The sequence below is a fragment of the Diabrotica virgifera genome, chromosome 3 (genome assembly GCF_917563875.1).
Source record: "Diabrotica virgifera virgifera chromosome 3, PGI_DIABVI_V3a".
NCBI lineage: Eukaryota > Metazoa > Arthropoda > Insecta > Coleoptera > Chrysomelidae > Diabrotica > Diabrotica virgifera.
In genome coordinates this window covers 76232579-76258053 of record NC_065445.1, presented here as the reverse complement: position 1 = coordinate 76258053, position 25475 = coordinate 76232579, and the positions used below count along the sequence as shown (strand labels likewise).

The window sequence follows — 25475 nt, the reverse complement described above, 5'->3', positions numbered from 1 at the left end:
TCGAAACTTATTAGTCTCTCATCAGGAGGCACATATGCTGCTCTCCCCGATCCAACCAAAACAAACCCCAGCATGCAGTCCCGGATTGCAACGAACGAAATGGCATAGATGCCCTAGCGGCAACTGCTTGAAAAAAGAATAATGCCCGATTTCACCAACGATACCTAAACAGTTGCCTTATTAAGTAATTCTTATCGATAGGAACTTCCTAAGTCAATAATTAAGAACAATAGCGTTTCACAACTAAAAGAACTAATTATCTAGGAAATTATTTCCTAGGTATTAATTCGGGTACGTTTGAACTATTTTTGATAAATGAAAAGAAGAATACGATGACATTACCTTACTTTTTCGATTATTTGTCATTACTGTTTGTTTGCCATTGCCAAGTTGGTTTTATTCAGTTTTGTACTGTTATAGTTATTTTATTTAGTAGTTAGTTATTTGTGAATTAAGTTTGTTAAGTTTTGTGTGTTATTTGTATATGTACAGTGAAATGGAGGAAAAGAAAAAAGTTGTAAATTTCACATATGACGAAAAATTAAAGTTAGTTGAATTGTAATTAATGAAATAATTTTAAAATAAATAATATGTTGAAAATTGATTCTTTCATTATTAATTTTTAATGACATACTTTTAGTGATATCATGAATGGATTTTTGAAACACAACACTAGTTTGTTAGGTAGTAGGTATACTACATAATTTTGTCAATAGACCTGTAAAAAACTCCAAATGATTTTCTATATTTCCCAACACATATTATATTATTAATATAAAAGAAAATACACAATTACAACTAATATACCTAATATTACAGAATAACGCAGAAAACTTAAGGTAAGAAGCAAATTATTGACAAACGTCACAAGTACATTATAGTCAAGTACATTATTAGTCAAAATTGTAAAAATATAACCTAACTGTCAATGATAAGTATGTAATACCCATAGATATATAATACTCAAATACCTAAAGTTTAGGGAGATCAAAAAACGTATCCTACCGTAAGGTAATGCTTAAGCGGTTTAGGCAATTCTTATCGTATGGTGAAATCCGTTTTAGAGTTAGGAAGTACCTAAACCCATTTAGGTAATTCTTAAATATTTAGGTATCGTTGGTGAAATCGGGCATAAGTTTTCACTCTAATGGCATATAAAACAACATAATGCTATTCTACATCCCACCAGAATGAAAACAATGGGAACCTTCTCTGGTTACACCTCCGAGGCTTCTACAATTTGCAAGACATAACGGATGCTGAGACTAAGGAAGATGAGGGAATTCTACAATTTACAATTCACGTCCCATCTGCTCAGCGCGGTAAAGTTCCAACGAGAATGGTTCCCTTCATACTCCACACAGAGTAAATGTAAATAAAAAATGAATAACCATTTTCAATTTCGTTGCAAAACAAAAACACAACCGAACCATATTCTAGTCCAATCAGAGAGTGCTGCAAGCACCCCTACCGGTTTCTAAACTTATTAGTCTCTCATCAGGAGGCACATATGCTGCTCTCCCCGATCCAACCAAAACAAACCCCAGCATGCAGTCCCGGATTGCAACGAACGAAATGGCATAGATGCCCTAGCGGCAACTGCTTGAAAAAAGACTAAGTTTTCACTCTAATGGCATATAAAACAACATAATGCTATTCTACATCCCACCAGAATGAAAACAATGGGAACCTTCTCTGGTTACACCTCCGAGGCTTCTACAATTTGCAAGCCATACGGATGCTGAGACTAAGGAAGATGAGGGAATTCTACAATTTACAATTCACGTCCCATCTGCTCAGTGCGGTAAAGTTCCAACGAGAATGGTTCCCTTCATACTCCACACAGAATAAATGTAAATAAAAAATGAATAACCATTTTCAATTTCGTTGCAAAACGAAAACACAGCCGAACCATATTCTAGTCCAATCAGAGAGTGCTGCAAGCACCCCTACCGGTTTCGAAACTTATTAGTCTCTCATCAGGAGGCACATATGCTGCTCTCCCCGATCCAACCAAACAAACCCCAGCATGCAGTCCCGGATTTATAAAATACCTCCAACAACAAGGGATGAGATAAAAATAGAATACAAAGTATATTTCGATGTGTTAATTTACAAATGCTCCGTAGAGTAAGTAGCTCATTCAATGATCGTTTTTAGGCGTACATAAATGTGTTAGGAGATCGTTTTGAACACCTTATGTAATTAAATATTAAAGATATTTTATTAAAAGTAGCTTCTAATTTTTTCAAACATGTTTTTTTGCAAAATGTATTACTGATAAATTATGTTTCGTTCTTTATTTGTTACATTGTTACATTTACATAAAAAAATACTGTTTAATTGTCTTCACAAAATATTGTATTTTGTGTTTGTGTGTTTTTTTGTAAAATTTATTACTAATTTTCTTTGTTTATTTGTTGCATTTACATAAAAAATAGTTTTTAATTGTTTCAAAAATTTTGCATGTAGTGGTTGTGTTTTTGTTTGTAAAATGTATTACTAATAAATTATTTTTATTTATTTATTTGCCACAGTGTTACATTGATTACCGGATTGATAATCGGTAATCTTCAATTGTCAATTCAGTCATGGCTTACTTAAAATTTAGATAAATTTAAACACCTAAAATAATTTGCTCTGAAGAATGAAAATATCTCGAAAACTAATAAATTTGGGCATAGGGAATGTTATATAACAATTAAAGTACGTTAATGTTACTTTTCAATAATGATGTAAAATACAGGGTGTTCTTTTTAACATTACTGAGAAAATAATGTACTTGCGTTTTGACTCACCCTGTATTTGATATAAAGAAAATTAGCAATATCAATAATTCTTAAACATTTTGACAATAAATAAAAAATATGGCATTAATAAACCATTGCTGTTGTGCTTATTTTTATTTATACAGGGAGTTGAACTTATACCCTGTATAACATTACAAACCTTTATATTTTTGTAATGGAGAAGTTAACAGGATTTCGAATATAAAATAAAATATAGGGTGTTCCATTAAAAAAAACAAAAGTTAGGTCTGCCACTGTGTTATCGAACACCCTGTAACATTCTGTCTATTTTTTTAAAAGCTCAAAAGTGGCTAAAATTTTTGTTATTAACTTTTATTGCTATCTATTACTATAGCGGAGCTATTGAGCTTTACCATACTAATCAATCACCCTGTATAATTTGATTTTTTTTTTTTAAAAACCATGCATTTCAAATAAGTCCAACTGTTTGATCATAGAAATAACACTATAATAAAATGTATTGTAAAATTACAATGTTACATTTAAGTCTGGTGGATGAGGGTTTAAATATACTTCGCATTTTATCTCAAAGCAAATTAGTCGTACATTTTTTTGCACCATTTCTTGCTTAGTTTGAATGTATTCGACATTTAACAGTTCTCATTTTAAAGCTTTATTTAAGCACTACAAAAGATATTCGTAGCATTATACCCTTAAAAATCGACCATTTCTTTGTTAAAAGTTGAACACACCGATTTGAGCATGCACCAAATAAAATCTCTTTTTACCTACCGTATTACTTTTTGTATTATAACTGGAAGATTTACGAAGAAACGAATTTTTCAATGAAAATTTAAAACGTCGAATAACTCAAAAAGTATCGAATTTTCAAAAAATATCAGTAAGTACTATTTTTTATAACATATTTTTTTATTCTCAAAAACTTCATAACTATTTTTCTAGTGCATGATTGTTTATGTCCATCTACACCGACTGCTGAAAGAAGAAAGCCAATAACTACTAGTTCAAAGAATACAAGTTGTTTTACAACAAGTGTGAGTAATAGTATCTTTTTTAGCTAAAATACAATATATTTATACAGGGTGAGGCAGATAAAAGTCCTATTAGAAATATCTCGAGAACTAAAGGAACCAGAACCATGAAAATTGGAATGAAGGGGTTTTGAAGAGTGATCTCTTTAATGAAAATATTTTCATCGATTTGCTACTTCCGGTTATACCGGAAGTGGCTTATAACTTCGTTTTTTAAATGGAACATCCTGTATATTTTTACATTTTTGGATTCTCCTGGATGTCTTCTTTCTTAAAATATGAGGTTTTGTAATGTTATACAAGGTAGTTTAAAAGATAATTACGTTTTTTTTTTCTTAATTTCCTAGCAATATTCACACCCTGTAGAATTGTAGTAGTTTGACATCAAAAACTCGATTTATGTACAAATGATTTTTAATATAGTCTACTGTTGTCAAAAATTGTTAGTAGAGCTAAATGTTGAATTGTACTATACAGGATTGGTCGAAACTCGGAAAGAGTATTTTCTGAGTTTTCTTAAATGGAACACCCTATATTTTATTATCGTAATAAAATGATATTTTATGCTACTTTTTTATTTCTTAAGCATTCCCTATACCTAACTGCTTTAATTTGTGGGTTATTGGTGATTCAAGCCAAACATTAATTTCAACAAAAAATACGTGAAATTTTATTAGGTTGGCCGTGAAAATATTCAATCACAAATAATTTTTCGAAAATAAATACATATTAATCTTGACTGATCTTTAAAATTGCCAATAATGGTTGAGCTATCAAAATACCTACGTAGTTAACATTCCTGGCGCTATTAACAATTAAGCACAAATTAAAGCATTTAGGTATAGGGAATGCTTAAGAAATAAAAAAGTACCATAAAATGTCTTTTCATTGCAATACTAAAATATAGGGTGTTCCATTTAAGAAAATTCAGAAAATCCTCATTCCGAGTTTCGACCAACCCTGTATACTAAAATTTAACATGTAGCTATAATAATAATTTTTAATAATAGTTGACTATATTAAAAATCATTTTAACATAAATAGAGTTTTTGATATCCAACTACTACAATTCTACAGGGTGTGAAAGTTGCTACGAAATTAATAAAAAAACGTAATTAGCTTTTAAACTACCCTGTATAGAGATCGAGTAGTGTGTGTGTGTGTGTGTGTGTGTGTGTGTGTGTGTGTGTGTGTGAAAAAATGGCTTGGATGCGGGTCCGTTAGCCACAGATTTTTATTTTATTTTTACCTCAATTTATTAGTTTTGTTATATTCCCACCTATCTGACCCAAATGACTATATTTGTTTCTTTCAAGTAGTTTATGAGTAATTTAAATATTTCCATTTTATGACAACTTAGTAGATATTCTATACTAATTGGAAAATGAACTTGTGTTTGTCGTAAATTGTAATACAATTGATTTATATATCTCTCGTTAATTTTGCATTCAAAGAAAATATGGTTCAAATCTCTAATCGAAACATTATCACAAAAACAGACTGATGAATTAACTATTCCTAATTTGTGCAGATGTGCCTCATATTTTCCGTGTCGAGTTTTTAATCTGACGATAGTAGAAATATCTTGCTTTGGCAGGTTATACTTAAATATGTATTGAGGTGGCGGAGGAAGTTCTTGATGTAAAGAAAAGTATAAATTTTTTGATATGCTTGAAATATTTTTCCATTGTTTTTTCCATATTTTATTTATTCTATCTTTGACGTCATTTATTGCATCTGTCGATAAGATCTGAGTTAGGATCTCACCATTTTTTATTGCATCTTTGGCCAACTCATCCACTTTCTCATTACCCAGTATACCGGCATGCCCTTTTGCCCATATAAATACTACTTCCACTTTAGACAAATTATTTTTTATATTACATAAAATTTTTGATTTGTATGAATTAAAATCAGTGTTTTGAATTGCATATATTGCAGATCTGGAGTCTGTTATTATCACAGCTTTTTCAATATTATTCTCTTTGATCCATTCTAGAGCTTTTTCGATGGCTATAATCTCAGCTGTAAAAATACTACTAATACTAGATAATTTATAATTATTATGTTGATGGGTATTTTGCACATACATAGCACATCCTACTCCTGTTTGATTTTTAGAACCATCTGTGTAAATTACCGTATAATCCACAAAGTCGCTCAGTATAGATTTTACTAAAATATTATTTAAATGATTTGATTCTGTATATTTAGGAATTATGATTCTTGGTTTTTTTATCAAAGTTTTATACGGAAATTTATAAATTGGTAATAATTTACTGTTGTGTAAATCTGTATAATTCCTGGTTTCAATGAATGCATCTGTTAGTAGTGGTGAATTTTTTATTCTCCAATATTTGCTAGTTAAGTTTTCCATGTTTAATAAAGCCAGACTTGTTAAAAGGTCTGACTCAGTGTTTCTTAGCTTTATGCAGTATTTTTGAGCTAAAAATTGTCTACGTAAATTTAATGGGATTTCATTAAACTCTGCTAGCATAACGTTTGTTGGAGTGGATACCATTGCACTTAAACATATTCTCAAGCATCTGTATTGTATCCGATCTAATATTTTTAAATTCGTATTGCTTGCTGATCCATATATCCAACACCCATAGTCCACAACTGACCGAATACAAGCATTGTAGAACAATAAAGCTGTTTTGGGGTCTGCACCCCATTTTCTGTTGGTAATACACCTTAGTATATTTATTTTTTTTTCACACTTACCTTTGATGTATTGAATATGTTAAGTCCACAGAAGTTTATTATCTAGTACTATCCCTAGATACTTATACTGATTCACCACTGGTATAGTATGCCCACTCGAGGTTACGTTTCCCGGTGCGCGCAAACTATGCCTGGTGAAAAACATAATATTGGATTTTTCTGTGGACATTGTCATATTATTTTCATTTGTCCATTGTATAATAATTTCAACTATATGCCTCAATGACCGTAGACAGTCGTCGTAGGTTTTTTGGGTGGAGTATATACAGATATCATCTGCATATTGTAAACATTTAATGTTTTCGTCAAACAAACTATGAATACTAGCAGAATATAAGTTGAATAATGTTGGACTTAATACTGAACCCTGTGGCAGACCTTGATTTACAACTCTTGGTCCGTGTAGTATATTTCTATGATCTTTTATCCATATTGTTCTATTAGTATATAGATTTAATATATTATTACAGATTTCATTATTGAAACCAAGTGAACACATTTTATATTTTAGTATGTTAAGATCTACTGAATCATAAGCTCCTTTTATATCCAGAAACAAACAAACTAGGTACTCATTTTTAGACAACGCAATTTGTATATCTCTAACTAGCTTCGTTACTACATCCAATGATCCAAGGCCTCGGCGAAATCCATATTGTGTACTAGGTAAAATACAATTTGATTCTAAAAACCATTCTAGTCGAGCTTTGATTAATCTTTCGAAGGTTTTACTTATACACGACATTAAAGAAATTGGTCGATATGACTTAGATAAATTTTTGTCTTTGTTAGCTTTTAATAATGGTTGTATGATATATTTTTTAAAATGATCTATGTATTGCTCTCCTACCCACCAACTATTGAAAACTTTAAGTAATTGCTCCTTAGCTATTATGGGTAAATTATAAATTAATTCATAGGTAATAAAATCATAGCCAGGAGTACTATTCTTCGTTGTTTTCATTGCAACCTCCAAATCTTCAAGAGATCGAGTAGAATCTAAAAATGTAAAAATATACAGGGTGTCCCATTTTAAAAAACGAAGTTTTAAGCAACTTCCGGTATAACCGGAAGTGGCAAATTGATGAAAATATTTTCATTAAATAGATCACCCTTCAAAACCCTTTCATTCCAATTTTCATGATTCTGTTGCCTTTAGTTCTCTAAATATTTCTAATAGGCCAGTTATCTGCCTCACCCTATATTACAGTCTGTTCCAACGAAAATTTGACCCCCCAAAAACTCAGAAACCAAGAGCTTCTTCACAATTAAAAAAAACACCTCAATTTATATTGGGAGGGGGACGAATTTTTATGCAAAATTGATGCCCTAAAATGTAACCCCCCACTGCCCCGCATCAACCCCCAATTTTTTTTAAAGAGCAAGTGTGGCCGAATTGTACATCAGCAGCTAAATCTAGAGGACATTCTTTCATTTTTTTTAATCAGTCAGATCTATTGATGTGTCCAAAAAGGCTTTAGAATCCATTTACGCCTATTGTCAGCTTCAGTCAAACATTGTGACGCCTATTGTCAGCTTCAGACATGCTTTTACTTTATCTTTAGCTCTCTATAGATTCTTCTGTTACTTGGAGGTTCTTGTTCAAATTGTTAAGGTGGCTAAAACATCTGCCAAAATACTAATTTCAAGAGCCAGTAGGGTCAGAAAAACCGTAAGCATATTTAGATTTTGCATTTTGTAAGAACGTTAACAATAATTCAGCTCTCAGTTCCATAAATCTTGTCAATACTTATCTTTTGGATAGCCAACTGACCTCTGTGTGATAAAGGATATTTTGATGAAGCGAGTCCATATCTTCATAAACGATTCTGAATAGCCGGGTTTGCAAAGCTTTACCTTTGATAGAATTTACAATTTTTATTACCTCCTTAAGCACGTTATTTATATCAGAAGGTACTACCTTAGAGCCTGTCGATGAAGAAAACAGTGTGTCCAGGATATGTTTGGCATTATCGATTTTATTTTGAAAGAAGTACGCTATTTTTACCATTCATAGCTTCAACGCCATCACTACAAATAGCGATATATTTTTCCCAATCAATATTGTAGTTGCAAGTGTTTTCTAAAAACATATCGTACAAAAACTGGCGAGTAGTGTTTGCAGGAAGTGCTTTGCAAAATAAGATTTCTTCCATGATATTGTCATCTACTTCAAAGCGCACAAATACTGCAAACTATACACAGTCGGAAACACCTGTAGATTCGTCAAACTGCAAACCAAAATGTTGGCTGTTCTTTAATTTTTGGCAAAATAGGAAAAAATTTAAAATAAAAAATTATTACCTAATGTATGTAGTTTTTAATTAAATTATTTCTTTGGCTTTCTATGACACCAGGGGGTCGCCAGAATATTTCAACCTGTAAAGGGGTCGCAAAATCAAAAAGATTTAATAAACACTGCTTTATAAGGACCAAAAGCTGCGATTTGGTGACTGCGTTCGTAAGAATCAACTTTTCGCCTCCGCCACAATCTAGGGTTCAATCTGATGGTGACGTATGATGGGTCGTTGGAAAGAGAGTATGTTTTCCGTATTTTACGTTATTTTGCCGGTTATTAGTGCGCTCATCACTGTATACAACTTAGCGAAATAAATATCTACGGACAGACATGAGGGCCAATATTGATTAGGTGATAGTGAGGTCGGTTACTATACTTAATAGACGTGAGAAGAGAACAAGAAAAAACTAATGAAAACGTTTTAAGAAAAGATAGTCAGAATTATCACAGGAAAAACAGGATTTCTTCTTTTTCTTTTTCCTCTTTATAAGCAATTTTGCTTGTTCATTCCCGGATTGATATCTCTATGGATGGTTGTCACTCCATCTTTTGCGCGGTCGGCCGATACTTCTTTACCACCGATATACCGATATTGGTGATTTATCTCTAGCTATTTTGAAGACAAGCGTCTCCCTATTGTATTTATGTGGTTATTCCATTGATTTTTCTATTTAGTGTTCACTTGTTTATACAATGTACGTTACATTGTCTTCCAATGTTGTCACTCCTCTTTCGATCTCTCAGCGTATTTTCTGTAATTCTTCTCAGTACTCTCATCTCCCATGTCTTACACTGGCTTTATAAATTCTTGACTTCATCTCTGTATTAATATGTAGATTTCGCTATATAGTGTTCTTAAGACATCCTGCCAGTCTATTTGCTTTTTGTAATTGATATCTCACTTCTTTGTCCATGTCTCCGTAGCTGGACAATGTGATTCCAAGATATTTTATTTCCATTACTTGTTCAATAGTGATACACCATCAGTTTCTATTTTACATCTGAGTGGTTCTTTACTGTTAACTATTGTTTTCATTTTCTGAGATAAAATTGTCACATTGAATTATTTTACCGTTATGTTAATTCTGTGGACTAATTTTTAAACGCTTTTCTTTAGTTCAATAGTTTGCGTCAAATCTTTAGACGTTAATTTGACTGTCTTTTCTCCAATGCAAATGAATTAACATTTGCAGACATATGCATTCGCGGGAACAAATATGTTTATTAATTGTTTAAGAGCAAACAGTAGCGATCAACAGGTACCAACAAACGCTTTCCAAGATTGCGGCTGTAATTATGAATATTTGTCGAGATATTTGGTACACTTATTCGTAATATAATAAAGAATGGCGGTACAGAGCCAATTTCAGAAATATGTTAGTATGTGGAAATTACTCTATAACTAAATAAAATATTGAAAAAAGGAGCCTGTACCGCCATTAAGAAAGACAAAAAATACACTTTCTTCAAATAAACTTTTTTATGCCGTGCCTACATTTTGTGTCACATTGGAACTACTAAAAATCAATATTTTTGTAACAAGAAATTGAACGTCACTGACTTGGCAACATTTAGCGCCTATGTGTATAAAAATTATTTTTTTGATAATATAAACGTCACTGTCAGTGTCGAATTACCAACGCACTGTTGCCTCACTTTTGAAAGTTCGAAGAACTTTGGCAATCTTGGACCGCGTTTGTTGCTACCTGTTGATCGCTACTGTGTGCTCTTAAATAAAAAAAAACTATTTTAATGGAAATTGCTTAAATTCTCTTGTTTTTTACAATGTAAAATCTTGAAACTTTTACGGATTGTAGCTAATGATATGAACTATACATAATTTTACTTTTTATGTTAATTATTTACGTTTCATAAATAAACAATAAAGTTTCAAATTTTGAGCGATCATATATTTGTTTATATAAAAATCGGCGCTTATTCATGTCAAATTTCAATATGATACGAAATAAAACTTCCACCAAAACTTTAATTAAAAAAATTCGTGTTTTTGTCGTAGTCTTAGAAAAACCACCGGTAGAGACGTTTTGTGCTACAATTAACATTAGAATTCATTTAAGCGTATTAATTAAACGCTTTTCTTTAGCTAAATCGTTTGGGTCAAATTTTTAGACGTTAATTTGACTGCTTTTTCTTCAATGCAAATGACTAAAAATTTGCAGACATATGCATTCGCGGGAACAATACACGAATACTCAATAAAAAAAATTTTATGTTTATTAATAATTGTTTAAATAAAAAAACGTTCTTCATGGAAAATGCTTAAACTCTCTTGTTTTTTTACAATGAAGAAACTTGAGACTTTTATAGATTGTAGCTAATTATATGAACTATACATAATTTCACTTTTACGTTAATTGTTTACGTTATGCTTTATAAATAAACAATAAAATTTAAAATTTTTTGCCGATTCCGACTACTTTTCATGTTAGTGCATCATATGTTTTATACATATTTTAATAAACACGATATATTTTAATGTTTGAAACGTGTAAGACTAAAAAGTAAAAAATAAATACGAAAAAAATTTTAAAGAAATGCTTTTATTTAGTTACGAGTGAATAAAATTAAAAATATAAAAAAATCAAATAAAAAGCAAAAAAAAATTGAAGAAATCTAACACATTCGTTATAGAAAAGGCTGGGGCTAAAACCGTTTATTCGATAAAGACGCGCCAAGCTTTTCTTTAACGAATGTGTTTGATTTTTTCATTTTTTTTTATTTTTTGCTTTTTAGTTGATTTTTTTTATAATTATTTTAATTTTAGTCACTCGTAACTAAAGAAAAGCGTTTCTTAAAAAAACTTTTTTCATATTTTTTTATTGTAGATTATTTTCATCTTGGGCTATCAATATTGCGTCATCTGGGTCACAGAGTAATTTTAGCTACTTCTTTGTTTCCCACCTTGTATCCTCTTCCTTTGGTGACGCTTTTGATGATTTCATCCATGACTAAGTTCTTGTATTAGATTTTTTTTTATTTTTAAATATATACGATTTTAAAGATAATATTTCTGTTTTTGTTTGATGTATTGATATTTTTTATAATAATAACCTTATTATTTTAAACTTTTAGGATAACAACTGTAATAATAATTGCAGCAGATGTGATATATTATATAGCTGTACCAATTTTCCAGATAAATCCATATCTCATTATACAACTGCAACGGTAGGTGATTATTGTAATGTAATGAATCAATGTTGTTCTGAAGCTATTTCCTTGTGGCATTTTTATAATCAACTATGTAGTTTCAATGGGAAATAAGCCACAATTTTACCAAAAAGTTATTTTATTAACGTTTCGAAGCCCAAATCGGGTTTCGTTGTCAAAATACACAATACTACTAAAATAAACAAAAATGTTGTTGCTAAGTAAAAAAATTCTTCTACATAATAATTTATTTAATCTGACTCATTTATATTGGCAATTCAGACGTATATTTTATACATTTTAAAGTAGAAGACTTTAAAATGATATCGCCAATATTTATGAGTTGCATTCCTGGGACGACTTTACTAAAAGATAGTTCATTCGATTACATGAAATCAATCCCAACTCAAGAATATCCGTCACAAAAAAATCATAGCATGTGATCTGTCTTTAAAAAGACAACCAAATGCAACGATGACAGTAAAATTAGAGATTCCATAGTAAATCACGAGGGAAAACCAGGAAAAAACCAGAAAAAAAAAACAGATAAAATTGTGGCTTATTTCCCATTGAAAATAGTTGGTAATGAATCAAAATGAATAACCATTTTCAATTTCGTTGCAAAACGAAAATAGAGCCACATCATATCCTAATCCGAACAGAGAGTGCAGCAAGCACCTCTACCGGTTTCGAAACTTACTAGTCTCTCATCAGGAGGCACATATGCTGCTCTCTCTGATCCGACCAAAACAAACACCGGCGTGCAGTCCTGATGAGAAACTAATAAGTTTCGAAACCGGTAGAGGTGCTTGCTGCACTCTCTGATCGGACTAGAATATGATGCGGCTGTATTTTCGTTTTGCAACGAAATTGAAAATGGTTATTCATTTTGATTTACATGTTTACTCTGATTGGAGTACGAAGGGAACCATTCTCGTTGGAACTTTACCGCGCTGAGCAGATGGGACGTGGATTATAAATTGTAAAATTCCCTCATATTCCTTAGTCTCAGCATCCGTATGGCTTGCAAATTGTAGAAGTCTCGGAGGTGTAACCAGAGAAGGTTCCCATTGTTTTCAGTCTGGTGGGATGTAGAGTAACATTAAGTTGTTTTATATGCCATTAGAGTGAAAACTTAGTCTTTTGCTAGCAGTTGCCGCTAGGGCATCTATGCCATTTTGTTCGTTGCAATCCGTGACTGCACGCCGAGGTTTGTTTTGGTTGGATCAGGGAGAACAGCATATGTGCCTCCTGATGAGAGACTAATAAGTTTCGAAACCGGTTGAGGTGCTTGCTGCAATCTCTGATCGGACTAGAATACGATGCGGCTGTATTTTCGTTTTGCAACGAAATTGAAAATGGTTATTCATTTTGATTTACATGTTTACTCTGATTGGAGTACGAAGGAAACCATTCTCGTTGGAACTGTACCGCGCTGAGCAGATGGGACGTGAATTATAAATGGTAAAATTCCCCTCATCTTCCTTAGTCTCACCATCCGTATGGCTTGCAAATTCTAGAAGCCTCGGAGGTGTAACCAGAGAAGGTTCCCATTGTTTTCAGTCTGGTGGGAGGTAGAGTAACATTATGTTGTTTTATATGCCTTTAGAGTGAAAACTTAGTCTCCTGTAATGTAATGCTTTATTAAAATAAATATACTATAAATAAACAACACGCAATCCAAATAGCAGATCTAAAAATTTCTTATGTTTAAAAAAAATTCTGGACAACTTAAATTCGAGCGTTCTATACTTTGCAAAGCAAACGGACAATAAATGGATAGAAGTGGGGAATCTAAAATTTGCATTCCACCACACGTTAAGTTATCTAGACAAAACAACAACGAGTTTGACTCCTAGTACTTAATTTGTAAGTACACGAAGGTAAAGAAAAGCAGTTTAAGATTTAGTTTCGATACAGAGACCACCACCATTCGCTTATGCGTATTTCATTCTTTTTTACTCCTCAGAGCGACTCGTGGTGTGCTCTCTTCACACCAATCAAAAGGAGTGAGAATACAAACAAAACTGAAAGTATATGTTAGATGAAAGTAGGTACTACATAGCATGTAATAAGGTACGGGTTCCAAGATGAATAAAAATGGACGCAATACATTATTTAATTTCAGAATTATTATGGTTTGTTTTTAAACCAGGAGAAGTAAACTAAAAAGACAGATTCGCGCCCAAGAAAATCACTAGAAAGATAGAAAAATAACCAAATACATCTTCTTTTTGGTTCAATCATATCAGCCTTGGACGGTAATCCATACATATTATATTATACTAATACGTCGCTAAAAAATTCTAAAAACAACTGTTTTTTATACAAAAGTAGACTTAAAATCTAAAAATTAAAGAAAGAATGCAGAACACACAAAACATCGTCGAGATAGCTTAATTAACCAATGAACTGTCAGTAGTGTCAAAATTTTATAAATGTCATTAGTGTCAAAAGGACCCCGCAGAAACCTTATGGGAAATGGCTCTCTGTCAAATGCTCTGAAACTTTGGGTTCTGGTAGTCCTTGATGTGTAGAACAAAAAACTCAGTGGGCGCATAGCTCCAAAAATCATGGTTTTAAGATATAAGCTTCTGAAGTTATAGTTACAGTGAGGACGTTTGAGTTGGAATAAATTCATTTTCTTGAGAATGGGCGACTCTGGAGATGAATTAGAAATCAAGTCGATTTTTATTTTTAAATTATAATTTTTTGGCATATATATCATACTAGTGACGTCATTCATCTGGGCGTGATGGCGCAATCGATGATTTCTTTAAATGAGAATAGGGGTCGTGTGATGGCTCATTTGAAAGGTTATTAAATTCTCTATTCAATAATATAAATATTAACAATATTATTTATACAGGGTGTAAAAATTTTTTTTAATTAAATTAATTGAGACAAAAAGAAGAATGTATATAGTTTATTTAATTCGAAATACATTTTAGTGTTGTCCGAAACCAGGAAAAAATATTTATTTGATAAATAAACATTGTTTTTCGCTTAAATTCAATATTAAAGCTGCCACCCACCTGCCCCTTAGCAGTTTGAACATTTAATTTAAGGGAAAAGCAATGTTAATTTTTCAAATTAACGTTTTTTTCTGTTTTCTGACAGCAGTAAAATGTATTTCGAATTAAAGAAATTATATACATTCTTCTTTTTGTCTCAATTAATTTAATTCAAAAAAAAATTTGGGCACCCTATATAAATAATTATGTTACTGTTTATATTAGTAAATAGATAATTAAATACCCTTTCAAATAAGCTATCACACGACCCCTTTCGCTTAAACGGTAATTTGAAAAATTAACATTGCTTTTCGGCACGATTGCGCCATCACGCCCGGATGGATGACGACACTAGTATGATATATATGCCAAAAAATTATAATTTAAAAATAAAAATCGACCTGATTTGTAATTTATCTCCAGAGTCGCCCATTCTCGAGAAAATGAATTTATTCTAACTCAAACGTCCTCACTGTACCTATAACTTCAGAGGCTTATATCTTAAAACCATGATTTTTTGGAGCTATGCGCCCATTGAGTCTTTTGTGCTACACATCAAGCACTACCATAACCCAAAGTTTCAGAGCATTTGACAGAGAGCCATGTCCCATAAGGTGTCTGCGGGGTTCTTTCATAACAGTGGAGTAAGTAAACTTGTCTGAGGTTGGACCAATTACAAACAAGCATTACGGCAAGGTAAATTTGAATTACTTCTCTTGGTTTAAAAACAGACCCACATTAATTCTAAACAACATTATAATTTAATTTTATTGCTAACTTTTCCATGATATTCTCCCTTACAGTCGGAGAGATAGTAGCGGATTTTGCTCGTGATAAGTAATATGAACAAACTATACGGGGTATGTTGAATTAGTTATGCACATGATTTTACCCAACGGGCAGAAACTAGAGTAGGGGACGAGGGTAGTTATAAGGGGTCAAAGTCGCGGTTTTTATTATTGTGATGCTCGTGATGTTAGTGACGCTCATGATGGAGTGCACCAAAATTTGGGAATTAGTAAGTCATGACGTAAGTAAGTATAATATCCAGGGGCCGAACGCTGCATGACCGACAAAGGGGTGGGGGCAGGGGTGAATATAATAATTATAAGGGGTTCTTTGTGACGTTGGGGATCGAGATAGTGCACCAAAATTTGGGAATAAGTAGACCATACATAAGTAAAATCTTCAGAGGCGGAAACCAGACTGGGGGACGAGGGTAGTTATAAGGGATCAAAGTCGCGGTTTTTATTATTTTTTTATGACGCTCATGATCGAGATAATGCACTAAAATTTGGGACGGTCATGACGTAACTAAGCAATATCTCCATGGGTGGAACGCTGCTTGGGGCACAAAACTGGTTGGGGGCAAGGGTGAATATAAAAATTATAAGGTGTTTTTTGTGACCTTATTGATCTAGATAGTGCACCAAAATTTGGGAATAAATAGATCATAACCCAAATTTTAGTGCACTATCTCGAGCCCGAACGTCACAAAAAAACCCTTATAATTTTTATATTCACCCCTGTCCTCACCCCTTTGTTGGCTACGCAGCGTTTCGCCCCTGGAGATTTTACTTAGTTACGTCATGACCTACTTATTCTCAAATTTTGGTGCATGAGCGCCACAACATCTCGATCATGAGTGCCACAACAAAAAAATAAAAAAAAACCGCGACTTTGACCCCTTATAACTACCCTCGTCCCCCACTTTGGTTTCCGCCCGTTAGGTAAAGTCATGTACACAACTAATTTAGCATATCCCCGTAGAGTTTGTTCATATTATTTATCACGAGCAAAATCCGCTCTCAGCTCTTAGGCTATTACTTTAAGATAAAAAGTTAAAACATGCTATTTAGGTAAATAATAAATTTTAGGGTGAAGATTGTTCTTGTCTAAATTGTGTCTGCTCAGAAATGGAAATACAGAATCAAACGTGTGACTGCGTAACTTGTGTTTGTTCGGTTTGTTTTGAAAATGGAAAAAAGGCACCATATACAACCTATATTCCATCAACTACATGTGATTGTCAAAATTGTGTCTGCTCAGTATGTCCTTCTCCTGCAGGCCAACCAAAAGACCGAGGAGATAAAGGAATTACAGCACCTCGTTCTGGACTACAACCAATAGGTATTATAAATTTTATTAAATGGTTACTAAGGCGGTGATCGCCGTACACCGCGTACAGCGTTACGCCATAAGTCGAGTCCGTATGTTTTAAGTAATAAATAATGGATGCGGTCTCTTATTGTAGCGTACGGCATAATGCACACGAAGCGTATCGTCATAGACGCGTATTAGATGCGACGTGCGAAAAGCATACGCTTTCGTGCTGCTCACTTGTGTTTTTATGGAATACTGTACACGAAGCGTAAGCGGCACAGAATCGTCAATGCAGGTAAGCTTCAAGCCGCCAGGCGTAGAACGATGTCAGTCGCTTGTAGTACGCCCTGAGTGTTAGAACACCTTTTTTGACGGAATTTTATGAGAATGGCGGATCAAATATTAAAATTTGTCCAACTGATTGAAAATTATCAGTGTTTATATAATAATACCCAAGCAAGAGTACTCCAGAAAAATGTGTAGAATTTAGAGTCATCTTCCGATAACTCTTTGGCGGCAATAAATAACCTTATGTTGTAGTTTTTGTAGATATAAGGATGCACCCAAAATTTCTTATGTTTCTTTTTTTTTGCGGCGGCGAAGATAATTTAACAAATGTAAGTCCTCTTCATCAATTAACATTTTTGCAACTACTGTAAAAGCATGGAAAAAGCCTTAAAACAAGACGATCACATGCCGCTTGCAAATCGAACCGTTTGCGGATTTTAAGTCATAAAGGAATCGTCGCTGCATAACGAAACTTATCCGCGTCTATGACGATATGCTTCGTGTGCAGAATGCCTACTACTGTTACTGTACAAGCATTAGGGTGGATCGATTATCGCAATATTTTAAAAAAATTGACACTTTGATTTGGAATACCCACCAAAAGTTTCCTTTAGTAACGACAATAAAAAAGTGTTATTACAACTTTTTGATAAAATTACGTCTTCTGCCCTCTACCGGCCTTTGAAAAACGAAAAAAAATGTTGGAGTAATAATCACAAAATAAAAAAAAATTGACAAATTTAATTGTAATACCCACCAAAATTTACCTTAAGTAACGACAATAAGAAAGTATTATTACGACTTTTGGATAAAATATCTTCTGTCCTCTACAGGCTTCTGAAAAACGGAAAAAACAATTTATTGGCATTATCAACAGAAGCCTGGTCCTGGCGGCCCTGGTTTGTTTAGTATATTGGTCCCATCTTTGTGGTGCAGGGGTGCTGCGACTTTGGACTTTCAAGAATTTTTTTTATTTAAAACGGATGGACGTTTTTTTAATTGATGGAAAAAAACCTTGTCTGACTGTTGAAAAATGCTCAAATTTGCTGTTGTTTTTGAGGTCGGAAAAGTTAAAAACATCTATTACAAGCACAAAGGACTTTCACAACGAAAAATTACATTACATAAAACGAATATTTGATCATGGTAAGGTCAAGAAACCTTACCATCTGAAGTCTACGGTGTCAGCATGCAGAATGGCGGCATGTGGCATGGAGGCTTTAAATGGAGGCTGTCATTAAAAGCCTCCATGCCACATGCCGCCATTCTGCATGTTGACACCGTAGACTTCAGATGGTAAGGTTTCTTGACCTTACCATGATCAAATATTCGTTTTATGTAATGTAAATTTTCGTGTGAAAGTCCTTTGTGCTTGTAATAGATGTTTTTAACTTTTCCGACCTCAAAAACAACAGCAAAGTTGAGCATTTTTCAACAGTCAGACAAGGTTTTTTTTAATTAATTAAAAAAACTGAATAAGAAAATTAGAAGTATTTTTATATCGTACATGGGATCCATCTCTCTTCATAGTGGTATTTTGAATATTTTGACCATAGCTCTGAAGATTGCTTTATAAGCCGAAAGCGCTCAGCTAGGAATGTTTTAATTTACACACTTCAAAAGTACACTTCTCCCTATTTACCTGTATTCATAAGTGTGTACAAAACTATTTCAGTCTTTACATTCAATAATGAATCATCTAACATCCGACCTTTTTTTTATTCCACAAATTAATTTTGAAGCAGATGATATTGATCTTATTGATTGACCATCTTGCCCTCCATTGCTTTAAGGTTTGAAAGTAGAGGATTTAAAAAATATTATTTCCGGATCTCCTGAGAAAATCATTGACATCGCTACATTTCCCTATCACACCCAATCTGTAGAGATAATCGTGAAGATCGTAACTGAAGCATCTTCATCGGTTCTTGGACAAAAAGAGACAATTTTATCAAGGCAAAAATGGATTCGCGCAAAGATATGCCCAAATTTGAGTCTAAAAAAGAGTACAAACAATAGATAATCAAAATTAAGGGGGAGGATAGGGAGTGGGTAGAAGAATAAATATGACATATTTAAAAAATATTTCGATTGGATATCATTTTTATAATAATAACATGTACTTATTACTTAACTTTTCATTTAAAATTATAAGTTCATATTTTTAATTTTTTTTTTATTTTTCAACCCCCGGTAGAGGGCAGAAGATGCAATTTTTTTGAAAAATCGCAAATAGAGATTAGGTTTGTAATACAAATACCAAAACAGTTTTCGAAACTTCGATTTTTCGATCCACCCTAACAAGCATGCAGACGCGACGCATGGCGTAGGGCGCTTATTGGAGATAGGGATGCGCGATGTTCGTCGATGATTGAAAAACCTCGATGTTGAATGCTCTTTGGTCGATGTTTTGCCATCAATGTATTCGTTAACATCGATGGTAACATCGAACACTAGTAATCTTGAATTTTAGTAAATACACTAGTGATATATTATAAAATTTTACAGAATACACCAGTAATGGTGTATTGTAAAATCTAGGACTATTTTTAAACAAGATATCCGTAGGATATTCAAGGGTGTATCCGTAATTTGAGAAAAATTTTGAATTTTTATATTTTTTCAATTGTAAGAATATATTTGCATATTATACCATAATTTTTAATTTCAAATAACTTTTCTTAATAAACCGTCTTCGATAGTGTGAAATAAAAAGTTACCTTACTCTTGAACAAAATTCATATTTTTTAACATACCTCGTATATTATTGATAAAATTTGATATCTGATGACTGAATCTTAGGTTTTAGACTATGCAGAGTATTTTATAAAAAAATTTTTGCATAGTTAATAATAAAAGCACATCCTGTTTAAAAAAAAATCCTAGAGTTTTTTACAATACACCAATTTAAAGTAAAGCAAATCAACTTTATTTTTAATATACAATGTATATACCGAAATGTACAAGAAAAAAAGTTATAATGAGAAATTTAAAAATAATCGTAAAATATATCAAAAATCATTAAGAGTATAAAAGTTTGAAATACCATATTATATTGCTTAAAAATAGTCATACAGCCTTCTACAATAAACCATTTTAAAGTTAATCGATTTCTCTTCTTACTAAATGTACCATCTTTTATACCTAGAAATGCGTAGAAAAAGTTACAGAACGATGTTTGCGAAATAACAAGGAAAATTGTCCTAAAATCGCTGTGAGTGGCGAACTTTGAAAAATCATATTTCGGAAATTATAAATCCTAAAAACTTCTACCTGACGACATTTTAAATAGGAAGGCTAGAAGAAGCAATACATGTACCTATATCACCGTGGAAAAAATTTATGGGGCAAAAAACACAATTGCTTTCTTTCGTGTTTTTTGTTTGTTTTTCTTTTGGATATATTTTTGTAAAAAAAATATTTTATATACTCTATGTCATATTATGTATAAGTTTTTAGTTTGTGAAAACTGTCATTATAGATAGCAGTGCGTGAAGCGTTTTAAGTGTGCGTGAAGTAACAATGTATTTTAAATGGGACTTACTTTTTCGCACTGTTTTTAACACACTTTTATATAATCAAATATCCTTAAATTTCGCGTTGTCATGATGATGACATAATGAGCAATAAATTACGACAAAAGTTTTGACAGTTTTGTGATTTGAAAGAAATTAGAATTTTTAAATGTCAAAGTTCTAAAAATTGTATAATATTTCATAGAAATGAATTCCAGTGACGAAGAGTTACAGTTTTTTTATTTGTTTATGGTAGAGTAGATAAAATATTGTATGAAACTGTGCGTGAAGTACTTTTTGCGAACTTACGCGATGTATAGCACTCGCTCCGCTTTCGCTCGTGCTCTAAATATCACGTGCGTTAGCAAAAAGCATACTTCACGAACTGTTTCATAAATAACTATTTTACTTTTAAAGGTGATAATTGGATAGTAAATTTAATGTGGACTAATTTTTCTGTAGACGTGTTTGTACAAAAAGTGCATAGAACTCATCCTAATGCACCCTGTGCCTAGGGAATAATTCACCCCTTTCTCAAAAACGCACCCCTTTAAATGGTAGCACTTCGATGTTTTTTCATATCTAGAGGTCCATTGACCATATGAAACAATAAAATGCCATTAATGTTGTAGTTCCTTTTTAAAGTACATAATTAATAGCCTATATTATAAAACTTACTTAATTAATTATTACTTTCACATCACTCGAAATTTGTAAAAACATCGATGTTTCTAGAACATCGATGTTTTATTTTCGATATAATGTTAATATCGACGTTCAGGTTCGATGATACCATCGATGTTTTTTACCGACGCCGCATCCCTAATTGAAGACCATCCGCTAAAACATTTACGCATGCAGAAGTGCTAAGAAGGCTGCAAAAGGATTGCGAGGTGATAAAGAACATCAAAACAAGAAAGCTAGAATATTTAGGCCACATTACCAGAGGTGCGAAATATGAGATATTAAGGCTCATAATGCAAGGTAAAATAAAGGGTAAAAGATCTATAGGCAGAAGAAAAATTTCCTGGCTGAGAAACTTAAGAGAGTGGTATAGTTACAGTTCAGTAGATCTTTTCAGAGCAGCCGCCAATAAGGTACGGATAGCTGTGATGATAGTCAACCTCCGATAGGAGAAGGAACTACAAGAAGAAAAATTGTAGTTAACAGCTATTTTTCTTTTTACATTCAACAAAACACCCTGGTTAGTAACGTGATCGGTATAATATATTTGCAATTTTTTTGCAGGTGGTATTTGTGAGAGTCCACGACTCAACTCCGTACATCAGTATAGGAAAGATATATGTAACATCGTATTAACCTGATTAATATTAAACGAAAATTAAAATATTTATATTAAAAAATATATATGGTAGAGATAGGGTTCTAGCAATTAGTAATAATTAAATTTTTCTGCAGATGATTAAATTTTTGTCTCATTTAACCTTTTGTTGTTTTAGAACAGTCAAAGGGCCAGACTTATTCCTTTTGTAAATGTCTTACCTGTGATGTAGATGGAAGAGAACCAAATTTTCATAACCCACAATTGGAATGTAATTGTAATATTTGCAAATGCAGTCCTTGTACACACCAGGTACACACAGAGCATACACAGAAGGTACACACAGAGCACTTTGTTGGTAAGCAAGCTGCCATCCTTATTATTACAAATGTTGATTCTCTGCTTGAATTCTTTTCTAATAGGTAATGTTTATTATTTGTTTATTATGTTTTCGTTTTTCTAAATAGAAGCATTTTGGAGATATTTAACAAAAACTAATTCCAAGACGCCATCTACAAAGAGCTCTAGCTCCCTTAGTCGTAGCTCGGACTAGGTGAATTGGGTTAAATTGTCTTAAAATTATCTGAAGAATCTCTGGTCTTCGTTTGTCGGGAGAGTTTCTGGACACCCTGTATAATAGTATCTACATATATCGTTGCAGTAACTATTAATAATTAAATTATTCTGATTATTTCATTCATATGAGATTCTGACCAATAGAAAGCTACAGAAATCAAAATTAAACTGATAATTTTTGATAATTTCCCGTCGTCAAGTATATTACGTCAGATGCTCTTCGTTGCTATGCAAAAATACATTCAGTGATATTAATGACAATTAATGTTTTAAAAATTATAAAAGTAATGACTTTCAACCGTAAAATATTTATAACATATGTATGTTTAATTGTACTAATTTGTACTTACATAAATAAATTACAATAAAATTTTGGTTTTAAACAGTTTTACCTATTCATGAAATAATCGCAACAAATTGCACTCGATCTCTAAAATTAATATAGAATTTTTGCCCTCGTGACACTTATAATTTCACTCGCCTTCGGCTCGTGAAATTAAAACTGTCAAAGTGTCACTCGGGAAAAATTCAATAATTTTAGAGCTCTTGTGCAATTACTACTGATTATTTCATTCATAGGAGATTCTGACCAATAGAAAGCTACAGAAATCTAAATTAAACTGGTAATTTTTGATAATTTCTCGTCGTCAAGTATATTACGTCAGATGCCCTTCGTTGCTACGAAAAAATACATTCAGTGACATTAATGACAATTATTGTTTTAAAAATTATAAAAGTGATGACTTTCAACCGTGAAATATTTATAACAACTGTGTGTTTAATTGTACTAATTTGTACTTTTTTTTTGTTTTGATTCTGGCCTTGGTTCAGAACCTTTAGCCACGTAACTACATATAAAATTATTATTCGTTCATAAGTATAAAATTGCCCAGTATACACTTAAAAATAAAGAATAATAAAAAATACAGCTTACAAATAACAATGCCTACTTACTATGCCTGCTTACTATGTTAATAAATACAACTATATTAATTTTTGTTTTTTTGTTTTTTTTGTTTTTTTTTTGTTTTTTTTTTTGTTTTTTTTTTCACTACGGTAAGAACTAAATCCGATTCATCCTCCCGGAGATTTAGAACCTCTTAGTGATTTATTTATTTTTTTAATTTTTTTTATTTATTTATTTTTTTTAATTTTTTTTATATTTTTTTTATTATTATTTTTTTTTAATCTTTTTTTTTTAATATATAATTTTTTTTCGAACATACATAGGTTACAAAATAATATAATTAATTACAGGAAATATCTCATTCATACATTACATAATACAAAGGAAATACCTATTCATTCAAACGATTAGTTTTACATTCACACTTTTAATTTAATTTTTTGAAGAAATGTCATAATTAGTTTAAAAATTTTAATGTTATCCTCACTTAATAGTACATTTAAGTCTAGGGGAGTACATAAACCTGCTTTCAACAATTCTTGTAGCAGCCACATACTTGCATTGAGATGTAAGGGACAGTTAAAAAATATATGATTTAGATTAGCTATGCTAGTTCCACAGTCACATCTGCCTGTTGGGAGAACTCCAATTTTATGTAGATGCTTCGGAAAACATCCATGATCTACTTTTAATCTTAGGATGGTCGACACTGTATTTCTACTTAGTGCAACAACTTTCTAAAATTGGTTAACAGCTACTGTTGGTTGTAATTTAAACAAATTAGTGCCTGTACTTTCACCGAACTGAATCCAACGTCTATCCCATTTACATTTAATATGCTGTTTAACGTATGCAAAAAGATCACATGTGTTAAGTTCTTCAATCAATATTTGAGGGTACTTTAGTGGATTTTTAGCTATTGAATCTGCAATACTATTACCTAATATGTCTGAATGTCCCTTAACCCACACAAATTTAACTTGTATTTAATTTAACCCACACAAATTTAATTTGTACTTACATAAATAAATTACAATAAAATTTTGGTTTTGGACAGTTTTATTCATGAAATAATCGCAACAAATTGCACTCGATCTCTAAAATTGATATAGAATTTTAGAGCTCTTGTGCAATTACTACTGAAAATAATTTTTTGCCTTATAGACTAAGAGCCGGGATAGGTGAAATTTGCTAATCATTTTAGGCACCATCAGAGTCTATAAATGAAATAGTAGAACCTAAAAGAAAACGTTTGAGCGCTATGCCGTCACTTTTCAGTGGCACATGTGTTGACAGTGGCGCATCAAATTTTCCACTTTTAGACCAGATAATTAAATTATTTTTAAATTGACGGCATTAAGACGTAAGGAAGATATTACAAAAATAAGACATACAAACTATATGCCGTACAACAATAATGGTCCTGCAACGTAAAAAAATTTTCATTTTCTACATATTTTCACTGGCGGAAAAAATTATAGAAAACTGTACGGCATGCATGATTTTAAGTAATAGTATATTACATACCTAGCGGGAAAGTACTCTATTTCAGCCGAGCGGCAAGGTAGTTTACCGAGGTGCGAAGCACCGAGGTAAACTACAGACGCGAGGCTAGAATGAGTTCCCGCGAGGTTTGTATACTATTTTACTCACAATCGGTTAGTAGTTTATGGATTTCTAATACTCACAATCTACCAATAATAATTTCGTTTCAAATATCTGTATCCAAGCTACCCGCAGTTCTGGTTGCGTACATTTAAATTCACTATCAGACATTTTTGTAAAATAAAC

The 25475-nt window shown here is 32.2% G+C and overlaps 1 protein-coding gene across 4 annotated transcripts in view; it reads left to right on the top strand.

Annotated features, from left to right (window-relative positions):
• Window positions 1-25475, top strand: part of LOC126881153 (kielin/chordin-like protein) — a 101709-nt gene that overhangs the window by 2355 nt on the left and 73879 nt on the right. For 3 of the 4 annotated variants that reach the window (XM_050645227.1, XM_050645228.1, XM_050645225.1), the window contains exons 2-5: window positions 3714-3805; window positions 11922-12017; window positions 16891-17143; window positions 22380-22559. In XM_050645227.1, coding sequence (XP_050501184.1) covers window positions 3714-3805; window positions 11922-12017; window positions 16891-17143; window positions 22380-22559 — 621 coding nt within the window. The remainder of the gene's footprint in view (window positions 1-3713; window positions 3806-11921; window positions 12018-16890; window positions 17144-22379; window positions 22560-25475) is intronic. The other variant, XM_050645226.1, reaches the window with a different exon arrangement.